General features: G+C 36.8%; 1 protein-coding gene across 6 annotated transcripts in view; it reads left to right on the top strand.

The window, feature by feature from the left end:
* Positions 1–11,668, top strand: part of LOC135073168 (uncharacterized) — a 75,349-nt gene extending 63,681 nt beyond the window's left edge. For 3 of the 6 annotated variants that reach the window (XM_063967262.1, XM_063967242.1, XM_063967233.1), the window contains exons 3-10: positions 1,081–1,231; positions 5,269–5,418; positions 6,013–6,741; positions 7,024–7,260; positions 7,679–7,910; positions 8,379–8,611; positions 9,120–9,535; positions 9,684–11,668. In XM_063967262.1, coding sequence (XP_063823332.1) covers positions 1,081–1,231; positions 5,269–5,418; positions 6,013–6,741; positions 7,024–7,260; positions 7,679–7,910; positions 8,379–8,611; positions 9,120–9,535; positions 9,684–9,980 — 2,445 coding nt within the window. In that variant the 3' untranslated portion in view covers positions 9,981–11,668. The other 3 variants (XM_063967251.1, XM_063967257.1, XM_063967270.1) reach the window with 3 other exon arrangements.
* Positions 11,669–13,043: the final 1,375 nt, after the last annotated feature.

Genomic DNA, 13,043 nt, shown 5'->3' with positions numbered 1-13,043 from the left:
CTGCATAACTCATCGAGATAGGAATCGGACCTCCACTCCGCATAAATTAACTCACATGTGTATAATAACTTAGAAAAAAAACGTCAGCTTTCTTCTACTCAAAACGACTTCAAAATATAAGCTAAGTATGTATAAAAAAAATATCACGTAAGTATAAGCTGAGAAGATACGTATTTTTGAGGCGTTCGAATTCTTATTCGCATAGAAATTAGCACCAATCTTACAAAGGGTGCTAAGTAGTTATTACTCTTTTTTCAATTACTTTTTAGTCTCGAAATATTTGGCCATAGTACCTATTTGATCGATACCCAAAAACTTTGCAGAATTTCTAGAGATTTGTCACTGATCGGCTCTGTGATTTCGTATGCGACTTTATATTTTAATGCTTATAAAATACGTTTGGCATAAACTATTCGTGTGGACGTATGGTACAAATTATTCATGTGGACGTTTATATTGCTGTTTATGTTAATAGATAGACGACTATTAAAATACGCCGCATTCCTTTGAAGAATTCATTCTGCTTATTAAGAAAAACTATGTCACATTTTAAACGTATTCTCTTAATATCTTCTCAGAACGAGCCTGATATGTCGCGTTGTTACTCACGTTGGATAGTTGCCATTTTTGTAATGTAAAGTGTCGATGGTGTTAATTTATTGCCGTAATTATACGTTAATAGCTGTACTGAGATACTAATAAAATAGTCGTTCAATAGCTGATCGGTAATTTACTTTGCTTATAAATGTAGTTTAGTAGAAATAAATGTTTTGTTATCTATCAGTCATTTATGAACTTACTTATGGCGAAAGTTCTGAGTCCATTTGAATGAGTAACTGACCAACTGAATTACAGGCATGTGTAAGTAATTTCCTGGCACTGTCCCGAAGCAGTGATAGTGTAATGTTATAGAATAAAAACGCGTAAAAGTACCTAACTAGTTACGTCAAGTTACTAAAACTTTGATAAACAAAAATGTGTATTTTTCTTGACTTTTAAATGTTTGTTTAAAGTCGTCGCAGTAGATCGATTCTTCATTATTGTTACAAAAATATAAGAAAAACTTTTCCTTTGTTACAGGGCTCGCACCCTGACAGCCTATACCGGGTGTCAGCGGGCAGTGGCGTGGGCGCAGGCAAGCTGGCGCGCGCGCTTCGCATCATGCGGTGGCCGGCCGCGCTCATCCTCGTCTGCGTGGCGCTGGCTGTCTTCGTATACTTCTTGATGCCAGGTAAGCTTCAACTTGGCTCTTTTTTAACCCCAATGAAAAAGCTCGTCTCACCTGATGAAAAATGATGATTAGGCCAGAGTGGGCGTAAAAATTCGTTATAATTAACTGAAAATTACGTTGTTTTAGTGATGAATTAGGTATATAAAATACAAGCAAAATGTCAATTACTAAAATACCATATTCTTCCTAGAAAATGAAACGTGTCTCCGAAATAAAAAAGACAGGTAGGTAATTAAGTTTTAAGACGCATACTTAAGTATGTAGGAATCCTAAACGCAGAAAATTACAAGCAATTATTAACACTGATTGCAAAAAAAACGACTTTAAAAAATGAAAACTGATTGGATGAACAAGTAAAGGCAAATACCTAGATATCGATTCTCACATATTTCATTCTAGAAACAGTAGTTTCCGAGGCAACAAAACGGCAATAAATCTTACTAGAAGATGTGTACCAGAGATTAGGATTAGGCTTTCTAAGCAACAGCAAAAAGAACGAAAAATACAGCAAACAAAATTTTAAATTATAAATAAATGTAGGTAATTTATTATCTTCAAATCAGTGAATGTTGTCCAACTTTCACAGCTGTCCTGGGCTTTTTTTTTCAGAACAGTAGTTGACAAGAGATAGCATCGGTGTTATTTCTGTGTAATACGTATTATGCAAGCATAAAACAGTTAATTTTAAAATCTAAAGCTTATTTTGAGGCATGAAGGATATTACGTCGCCTCATAATAAAATAAGTCGGTAATAATCTTGGCGTTCTAATAGCTGCGTTCCAATGTAGTCTAGATTTTCTTGGACAAACAAGTAAGGTACGTTTACAAACATTTTTACCTCTGCAAGACTTGTTTATAAACTGCATAAATGCTGAAATTTTTGGTGACTTCAATATGATAACATGACTGTCAACTATTTCAATAAACTTATTGTAAACTCTCGCATCCCCGGGCGGGACCTGCCATACAAGTGCGCGCCATTATTAAAGTCCTTTGAGGCGCGTGAAAGCGTCTGCATATTTATGAAGACTGCGACGCGATTCCTTTATCAAAGTACAAGTTTGCACATGAAAAGGACTATAATTGCTTTGAAAGTTTTTTTATGGTGTTCTCGCTTCCGTTTCGAGGATAATTACGGAATTTTTAACGCGCGTATTAACCTTTTTGGCTTTCGATATGTAAATTTTATCGCAATTAAAAACGATTTTTTAACCATTTCATTGGATCAAAGTGATTTGTATTCAAGAATTGTTGGCGGTGGGTGGATTGCAAATATTTTAGCCGGCTATTTCGTGAATTACTTACATTCTTGTTATATGATTGCAATATAATTTGTAATGTTATTATGTTCTTTGGTTTTGTATTGGCAGTAATTGGACTCTACCGGTGTAATGAAACGCAATAAATGAAGTACCTACTTAGAGTGCAAAAGTTTTGCATTTTGGCTCATAGGCGATTTCAGAAACGCTGAAATATGTTTTGAACGTCTATTCTCCGAGTTTAGATAATATAACGCATGTGTTGTAATAACATTAAAAGTACCTAACTAAATCCCTGTTTATTAACAGGTATCGCATTGATGAGTTTAGACTCGGTTCTTTTTATCGGCTCTATTAAACTCATACAAAGTCAATGTTGCCTACTCATTATAACTCAACCACTCTAAGCATGATTGCATCCAAGTCTCACCTTTGACACCACACGTGCCGACTACATTGAGAATTTTTCATGCCAAAGTACTTACACCCACGTTACTAAGCATCGGAAACGATGAAAATACGGTTCAAGACAAGATAACAATACTTTTTTAAACCTTGGACAGATTTCTTTTAATCTCACCTGGCTTTGGATGTAAAAAACGAAAAAAGAAGTGCAGGACAGTGTAAATTCATTTGTAATGGAGATTCGATGCGCGAACTTGTATCTTTTGACGCCTTATTATCAGAATTTTATATGTAAAGTATTCTTAAAATCGAAAGTTGAATCGCCTTCAGCCATTGTGCTCTTCCTATATTGCGTTGCGCTTTGTAGTTTAATTTTATGCATTTGAGTTTATTTTTAGCATGGCCACATATTTCGCATTCACTTTCACAGACTGCATTTTCTTTTCAAGTAAAATAAGGACAAATGCACATTACACTTAAGAAATAAAACCTTCATTTTATTATTGTCACTCGGTACCGAGTCCGAAAATTAATTCTCTTTTTTTTTGTTAACCAGCAACTTTGCTATATAAATAGCTACATTCTTTTCTAGGACTTCAGTCCTTGTACTCCTTGTAATGTTTCGACGGTACGTAGGTCATTACATATTCTTCAACATGAACATCAGATTAAACATCAGACTACACGTAAAATCACGAAAGAAACGGCAATTCGAAGAACCTTTAGATTTCTAATACTTAAGTGTTGCTTAATGTATGTGTGATTTTTAAGTTACTCGTAAATAGACACGACTTCAGCTGTAGACAGGCATAAAGCTTAAGCTTGCATTTTGAAAAGACACTCAATCTCGATTCAAACTTGACTGAAGTTTTCAATAATGAAATATTTGAATCTGTTCTTGATAGTAAATTTGTACTTGAGCGGCGCTTTTTAATGTACCATATTTAATACTTAAACTTAACTTTACTGTAAGTACACGTAATACGATAGGTACATAGATCTACGAATGTAGCTATAAAGTAACTTAATAAGCTTAATTGCCCAAAGTCATCGGTTCATCTGAGGTCAAAACATTGAACGTTTTCATTGAAATATTTACAATGCAAACAATTACACCTAACAGTCTTCATTGACACAGCAATGAGCTAATCTTACGTCGTGACTGTGATTGTATAATAGGCTGTTGTGAATACGCGCTCGTGATCTTCGGAACGAAGGAACATTGGACTGCACCCTCGGGGAACACTTGACATTATTTACTGCACTTTAAATGGCGTTAGAGCGTGATACGACCAAATAGCATCGGCTACTGTACACCCATTTACACAGAAGCACATAACGTGCCTCAGAATTTTGCCATAGGCTAAACACTTATGAGGGTACACGAAGTCGTTACCAGGTAAATTACCTAATAACACCAGCATTTAATAATCTCCTGTGGCTAGTTGGTTGTAAATTGCGCTGCATATAGGTGCGATTCGAGTGTCAGTTATGTAAAGATATAATTATGTTTAATTATTTAGAAGTAGGGGACTAGCCTAGGAGAGCACGTTTTAAATTGCATCCTGCTCACTGATTAAGACAGTTTTCATTTCTGCGAAATAATTTCTTATACCTTCAGAAAAGAATCTCTTCTAAGTAGACCTAGATGTAATTACACGTAAGACTAAATACGTACAACTTAATCCACTTCCCTGTAAGGTAAAGTAGCTACTGTGCATCTCGCACGAAACGTGATGAAAGTTTAAATTTTTCACAGATCTCGAATAATGTAAAGGGATAGAGTTCAATAACGAGATGTTAGATATTTTTGGATCTCTTCTTCTGAACTAAATCTCACTTTAAAAAAGTATCGTAATCTTACGTTTTCTACGATGTTAATTCAAATATCACGTTTCAATACGACCGTTTTGCAAATGCACGAATTAATGATAGTCGGAACCTATCAAATGGTAAGTCGTGTTGTTGTGCAACCCGATCAGGATTAATGGTTACCAGGCCAATGTAGAATCCGAGCCCGTACCCTCGTGACATCTTGAACTCTGCTTTCACCACCTCAGCGCATCGTTAGAGTAGCCGCTGAGTGCTCCTAGAGTTACATCATTTGGTTAGAATACACAATGAAAATTCAACAATGAACGCGCCAACTAATTAATTAATTTTTTATTAGCCATTCTTTTTTATTAAATTATCAAATTTATTATCTGAGCCTGTAAAACAGATAGATAGAGACTGCTGTGTGTTTAGCTGTAGGCACCACATACAATTATTACACTAAATCACGAAAAAATTTACACCAACACTTTACTGTAAATGCAACAACGCGAAGATAGATATTCGATTTTACCTGAAGCTAAATCTTTTTCATTTCAGACAACATAGAGGCTGGCCTAGACGGAGCGAATGGCACTACCTACTGGGAGCAGGTGTCGGCTGGTGCTGGGGCCCAAATACGAAGACTACCGCCCAAGAAAGAACAAATACCGGACAGCAAGGGCAAGGCCGTCTTGCCCCAAATGCCGGGTATGATACACATAATTAATTTAAGATGGCGATGGTCACCATCACTTTTTCATTGTGTTAGTCATCATAGCAATCAGCACTTTTTGTAGCACTTCACTTAATGTTTTCAAAAATCAATTCTGATATTATTTGTGATATTTAGCACGTTCTTGTGATTTCATTAATCATTGTAGCACTCCTGAGAAATTGTGTAGAGATTACTGGCATAGACAGTCAATACGATTAGTCGGCCTTTGTGACTATGTCTTTTCTTTAGTTAAATATCGATAAATCTTTTATGGAAAAAGAAAGTACCTAGTTAGGAAGTTCTTCGAATCATCTCATATTCATACACTAACCTTTACGAGTTAACCGCTCTATAGCGGGAAAAACTCAATATTATTTTTATTACTGTATGCGTCTGGTTGGTTATACGAGAACATACCTTTACTTGCATACTTTTGTTTGTTTAGAAAAACACAATTTCACGTTGAACGCACAGTTTGATGGGATGTTTATTTATCATTGTTATTAACAATCAATAATCTCACACAATTTGTGTTTGTAAACACGCGCATCCATATAATTGTCTGTTGTATTAAACAATAATTGCAGGTACAAAAACTTCGGAAATCGATTTCTACGATGCGGACACAGACAAAAATTATGATATCGCATCAGTAATAGACTCCGTTATAGAAACTAATGCGAATAGAAAACTGCCAATACAACCAGTTTTTCCTGCTCATATTACTCCAGAAGTTCAATACGGTAATGAGAGAGTAGACTCTGAAAAACTCAGGACACCTAAAACCCTGGATGAATCGAACACACTCCCCGATGATTCAACTCTTAAGCCGCATATTACCCAAAAACCGGAAAAACCTCTCGCAGTTTATTTCAAAGACGGAAATGGCATAACGATCACTGCTAGCACAGAAACTATAGCAAAAGCGGAGACTCTTAACGACTTTACTAATTACGGAGAAAAGTACACAACAAAGAATGTCGAAGAGCCAAGCATTAAACCTCATGTGCCTATTTACAAAGAACATCTTGTGCCTCAAACACACAAAGTGAAAATGGTGCCTCAAGTCTATGAAAAACCGCATGATATCCCACCAGAAATCCAAGAATTTTTCTATCGCCGACCTACGAACGTGGATGTGAATTTCACCTCAGGTCATTCTAAACTTTTTGGTATATCTATTGAGGATGCAGAAAAGATGAGATCTACCACCCAAAGTTCTGCTTATAACACACGAGTGTCGCCCACACTCCCAACGTGGCGGGACGGCGATGACTCGACTACAAAAAAATATCCAGTAAACGTTAATTATGACGGTAAGTTTCAGATATTCTTTACGACCCGGGGCATGCGGCTTCACCGGAAGGTCAGTAATACTACGATTCATCTCATTTACCTAATACTCGTACTCTCTTCATTGAAAGATACTTCATGCGTATGCACACTTGCAATGTGTTCACACGTCATAGCCACTCGTAATATTGATGTGACTAATCTGGGATTTAATGTAATTATTCTTACTTTAATGCTTGTACTAACAATTTTGCTTGTAAAATTAAGTTAGCTTGAAATTGATTAGCAATTTGATGTGTTTACAGTACCTCAATGCCGTTCAACTCGGCTAGCACTGTGCCGAGGGATCCTTCCTTATGATTTGGCTGGTCCTGCTGCCCATGTGAACGGAGTGGAGATCACATCCCTCCTCTCCCAGATCGAGTTTCTGGTGTCCACCAACTGCAGTGAGCGCGTGCAGCACTTCATGTGCGCTCTCCTGGAGCCCGAGTGCAGCCCGCCACCGTACCCGGTGAAGATGCCTTGCTACAGTCTTTGCAAAGGTTAGTAGGAAAATCTATGAACTTCTTTTGTAGAAAATGATTACAACTTTAGTAAAGATTTTTATCTGCGGATGTTCCTTCAATTTTGGTGTCAAATTTTATTTTATACCTACTTACATTATATGCTATTACATCATGACTTTATCAAACTGCGATGTCGTGTGCTTTGCACTTCTATAACTTTTAATTTTGTTTTAATTTTTTGTGCACAACCAAGATCATTAATCTATAATAAATAATAACTTTATTGACATAAGACAAGTACAGTATAAAATTGCGAAACCCCTGACTCCTGTGCTAGGTGTATGTACCTGTGTTACAGAAGCCAGTGCCCACACTCAAGTCGGTGAACATTATGTATCTACTAAATAAAGTTATATAACGCAAATGGTAATCTATGTAACCCTTCTTTTGGCAGCAATCTCCGACAGCTGCGACGGCTTGATACCTCGCGAGCTGACGGCAGCGCTGAACTGCAACCAGTACTCGTCATCCAACTGCGTGGCGGCCAAGAGTCCCTGCTACCCTCGAGAGCTGCCTTGTGGCGACGGCACGTGCATACCCCGCGATTGGATCTGCGATGGTGCTGCGGACTGTCCCGCCGGGGAAGATGAAGATCGATGCGTTACGTGTGAAGCTAATGAGTTTAAGTAAGTATTCCCCTTAATTAAACCTTAATCCTTATGATTTTGCAGGAGACTTAAAAAGCTTCCGGGGATTTTTGTTTTGGCGTGATCTTTTGAAAGCGTCAGTTATATTTTAGAACTGTGCCAATAGCAAATCTAATATTTATAGATCAGCTATTTAAACAATTTCAGTAGCCCCTAGTTCTTCGTCTGAGCATTAATCTTCGTAAACGATTCATTTCGTAATATTAATATTATTCATTTTGTCGAAAAGCAGTGCAATATTTTAGTCGGAGACTCATTGCTATGAACGTTCGTAAAGGAGTTTTAATAAGAAAGAACCGTTCGCAATGTTTTAGCTTTACTTATTATTTTACTCGTATTAAGTAAACCATAAAAAAATTAATTGATACAACCAATATAAGTACCATATGGACAAATTACATAGTTTAGGCTACGTTTGAAAAACAATCTGTACCTATCTGATTTCAGGTGCCCTTCTGGAGGATGCATCCTAAAGCGTTGGATGTGCGACGGCTACACCGACTGCCCCGGGGGCGAGGATGAGGCGCAAGGAGTGTGTGAAGCCCTAGGAGTTCAGACAGGAGGTGGTAACCATGCGGCTGCGCGAAGTGAACCGGGCGAGGAGTCCGCTGGCTCCGCACCCGCGCCAGCTGTGAGGAAACCATTCAGAATTCCTCCTGGACGGGCCAAAGACCGATCAGGTACAAGTATTTTCACTCGAACATCTTTTCCACTTACATAGAAAGACCGACGCCGCGAGTCGCCAGTCTGCTTGTGACCACGGCTGCAGCATAGCAGCCGAAACGTCAAGCCGTGAGTACATAATGTAACTCATTAATAAATGTCGCTTTAGGACCCGTGTCTTTCTATTTAAGTCGAAATGGAACACGAAAGTTTAAAATCTTATAGGTATCTTTTCCCTTCTCCTTTAATTGATGGACCAATAAACAGCTCAGTGATACAGTAAAGAATCTGAAAGAAAGACCTAAAAAATCCTGGCTCTGGCCAGTGATAAACAACTATTACTATATTGTAATGCACATGACTATTGTAGCTTCAATATGTCACACAAAAATAAATAGTACCAATTAAATAAAGGATTAAAAATATTTTAAAATTCGATTCCATACAAAAGATTTCAACGCGCTGTTTTTCACAGATTTTTTTAAATAATTAATCACACTAAAACTTTTTATTTTGTGTCTGTAGATGTAGAAAGCAGTAAGGAGCTTCTGGTTACAAGTGACAGTAGTAACGCGCTCAAGCGGAACTTCACTCGACGCCCTTCGCTCTCCCGTTTGACGCCGTACACCCGACCCAAAGTCAGCTTCGTCCGCCCTCCAGAAAACCCTGAAGAAGAAAAACCTGAAACGACCAGGAAGCCTCAGTATGGCAGAAAAGTAGTAGAAAAGAAACAAAAGACGGAATCAGCGGAAGACGTGAACATCGGGGATCTAGGGTTCTTTGATGATATTGATAAAGGAGACGAGAAAAAACGAGACGAAGGCACGCGGAAGGCGCCTGCAAACGAACCAGCTGCGATCAAAGCCGAACCCGAGCTCACGCACCTGGATAAAACGATAAGCAAACTCGAGAAGGTCATCGATGGTGCAGCGTTATTAAGGGTGAGTATTTTGATTACATTTTCATCTTTTCATAATTATGTACGAGTACCTATACATCCACCCCTATCTACGTCTTTAAGATCCAACTAACGCGACATTACATAATTTCAAAATTAGATACCTAATAAGATAATGCTTCCGATTTCAGAAAGCAGCTCAGCAAGATCCACCAGACTCTCCCGAAACAAACGGCACGACCATAGACAAAGAGGATGATTATTCCCCGCCACAAAGTGGGCCGAGTGGACTGAGCGATTCCAACGGGCCGGGGGTTCCAGGAGGATCTGGTGCGCCTGGTGGGATGTCGTCTATGAGTTCCCACGCATCCCCCTGCCCGAGTGGAGAGCTGCGATGTGTTGACGGACGCTGCATCACTCTCGCGCAGCTATGCGATGGCACCATTGACTGCTTCGACCACGCTGACGAGGATAACTGCTACACGTGACCACCACGCGAATAAGTTATTGATTAAGAAATAGGGCGTTGTTATGAAAACAAATGAGAATTGATCTTTATTGGTAGAATAAGAACGACGCGACTTAAGTCTAAATTTTCAAATCGTGATCGCTGAAATGATCGAATGTATCAGCTACAAAATAATTAGAATCATGCCGTGAACATCGAAAAGAGAAAATGAAGACGCCTCATACTCAAAAATTATGTTGGTTATTTCTTTGGTACCTATCTCCTGAAACAAAATTAAAAGTAATAAAAATGACAAATTCAGTACGATAAAATGTTTATATAAAAACAAAAATATGCCGTTTATTAAGAATACGTAGTTTAAGTGATGTAAATATTTATCTTTAGTTAATGATTAATTAATTAATGTCATTTTGGCTTATTATTTCCGAAAACTATTTGTCACGAGTTAATTAGTTGCACAGTAGCTTTAGTTACGAATGACGTAGGTATTTTAAGTTAATTATAAGGTAAATTTAAGAATACATACGAGCTGAAAAGTATTCGTAATAACTTGCCTATTATTATTGAATTTATTAATCTATTGTTAAATATCAGATTCGTTAAAAATTTATGCAAATCGTACGAAAATTGGTTTGAAAAGTTGTTTATTATCTTCTTATTTTTAAAAGGCAAATGCTAATGAAATGACTTTGAAGATATATTTTATGCTGTGATAAAGCAATGCATGAAATTTAAGTAATTAAGGCTTTTTTACTTTGTTTAATTTTACATTTGAATACTCATTCCTTTGATTTTAATCTTCGCATTTTATAATTTCGGTGTATAAAAATATTAGATAAAAAATATTTCCGTCCAATTAAATGTACCTGTATCCAAAATATGACTACCATTATATGACTAGCATTCCTATTCAATTACTTTTATTATTATAAATACTTTTTAAACGTATTTCTTTAGTCATTTTCAGCTTAAAAACTTAAAATCGAGTAAAACCAGAATAATCTATTCGCATTGTTGGCTTATAAATAGTCAATAAATTAGTGATACCACCCTTCGTTGATTTCTTATGTCCAAATAGATTAGTATGAACAAGTATTAATGCTCTACAAGTGAATCTCAAAATTTATTGTTTTCATATTAATAAGCATTTGTAAATATGTAGCTTGTGATAAGCGGTAGGTTAAATTAGTTTTAGTATTTATATTTAGGTACAACGAAGTTTTTTCACCTTAAATACTTTTGTAACTATTTATTAATCAAGTGAAATGTTTTTAGTTTAGGTCTTTATCGAAAAACTTATTTACTGAAAATCTGTACTGCTGCTGTATTTAAGGTATTATTTACATTCAAATTATATTGGACAGTAAAACTAAAATATAATGCTTACTAATGATACATTTTATTTCATACAAATTATGATCGCTTAAATGTAAGTCCAAAGTAATGTCATAATAAAGTGAGTTATGTATTAAAAATCTACTCTACGTAGATATTGCGTCGATACATAATAGTATAAGTAATTAGTTACTATATAACGATTTCTATATCTTAAGAATCTCAATAAGCTATTATTTACTGCTTATTTCATAATATTATTTTTTACGTTGAAATGTTTACTATATGGTCATGTTTTTACCATGTTAGCTATCGTTTTTTGTACATGATTAAACAATATTATGCCATGTTAAAATAAAACTGTAATTAAGCTGTAATTAATTTATTTAAAGACCTGTAAACCTCTCCCTATGTGTGTACGTTACAACACTTAAGTTGGTTATAAATTAACTTTGGGTGAAAAGGTGAAGAAGGAATAGGCTGGCAGTAGCAGTTCCTGAAAACGGTGGGAAATCTTTGTCATCTGTTTGTAGCTCTTTGTTCCAGCCGTGCATAGCCTGGATTTCATTGATTGATGACGATACGCCAAAATGAAGACACGTGTGAATAATTATCTAGAATTATTTTTTAAAGGAGTGCTTCTGTCCACTGTAAAAAAAACTTTGCACCGCTGATGCATAATTGCATGGTTCCGTAAAAATCAGAATTCCACCAGAAGCCTTGGATTTTTGTTAATGTTATTAATATTTAAAAGTTCGTACTTAGGAGTAAGAAGTCTCAAAAAGAATCTCAATAAATAAATAAAAGTAGGTTTTTTGAAAGAACTAAGAGCCGGTGCCAAGCTTTTTTAGCCAATTTTACGCATTAGAAGTGCAGATGACTCATTCTATTCGTATCTGCAAGATCTATCAAAATCAAATGGCGTCTTAGCGATGATTACTAAAACTCGTCCTTGGACCTCTATTATAGAGTTTATTGTTGCAAAACTAATCTTTCTCGTTCTTGCTAAGCTTACAGTTATATTCGGTGGGGTGTTTTATATGTTTTTTCATTCATAGATCCGGCGATTACCTCATCGGCGCTACCGTTCAGTTTTTGCACAAACAATCGGATCTCTGACTCAAGCTCAATGTCGTTGCTTAGTGAAGCTCGTTTTGCACTGGTTGTGAGGTCGAGTCAATGTCTTTATCTTAAATCTCGCATAAACAATGGCATAGAAGACGATACGTTTTACAAGCTAAGACAGTCGAAAAACGCACTACCCTATGCCTGAGTCATGGCATAAAAATGTAATTTCATGGGCTTTTCAGTCACGTATATGAATTACCTAATTAATATGCACTATAGCACGTGTCGAATCGTGTGTTCAAATACGTCAGACACATGTTCCTGGGTACACACAGCGAATCTATGCAGCGAATACGCAGTTAACATAAATGTAGAGTCTACGTTCTCTAGTATTTTCTTTTCGCATAAGAAACGTACTGACGTCGTTAATCAGTGACAGCCATACATGGGATAGCTTAATATGTGTGTAAGTAGGTAGGTAAATAATCGATTAGATCAGCAGTTCACAATAGTATGTGCCCAGTACGGGTATCGGGAGCAAACAGGCTGGTGTCATCGACCGCTACCCACTGCCGTAGAAAGTGGAGTGAGTCACCGCGACGTGGCTCCAAGCTGCCTTGACGGACTAGCCATGCAATACGAGTTTGCTCGTGCTCATAATCATCTCGCATTAAACGGT

This window comes from Ostrinia nubilalis, chromosome 1, assembly GCF_963855985.1.
Source record: "Ostrinia nubilalis chromosome 1, ilOstNubi1.1, whole genome shotgun sequence".
Taxonomy (NCBI): Eukaryota; Metazoa; Arthropoda; class Insecta; order Lepidoptera; family Crambidae; genus Ostrinia; species Ostrinia nubilalis.
Note: the sequence above shows the minus strand (reverse complement) of the source record. Positions and strands in the feature narration are given on the sequence as shown.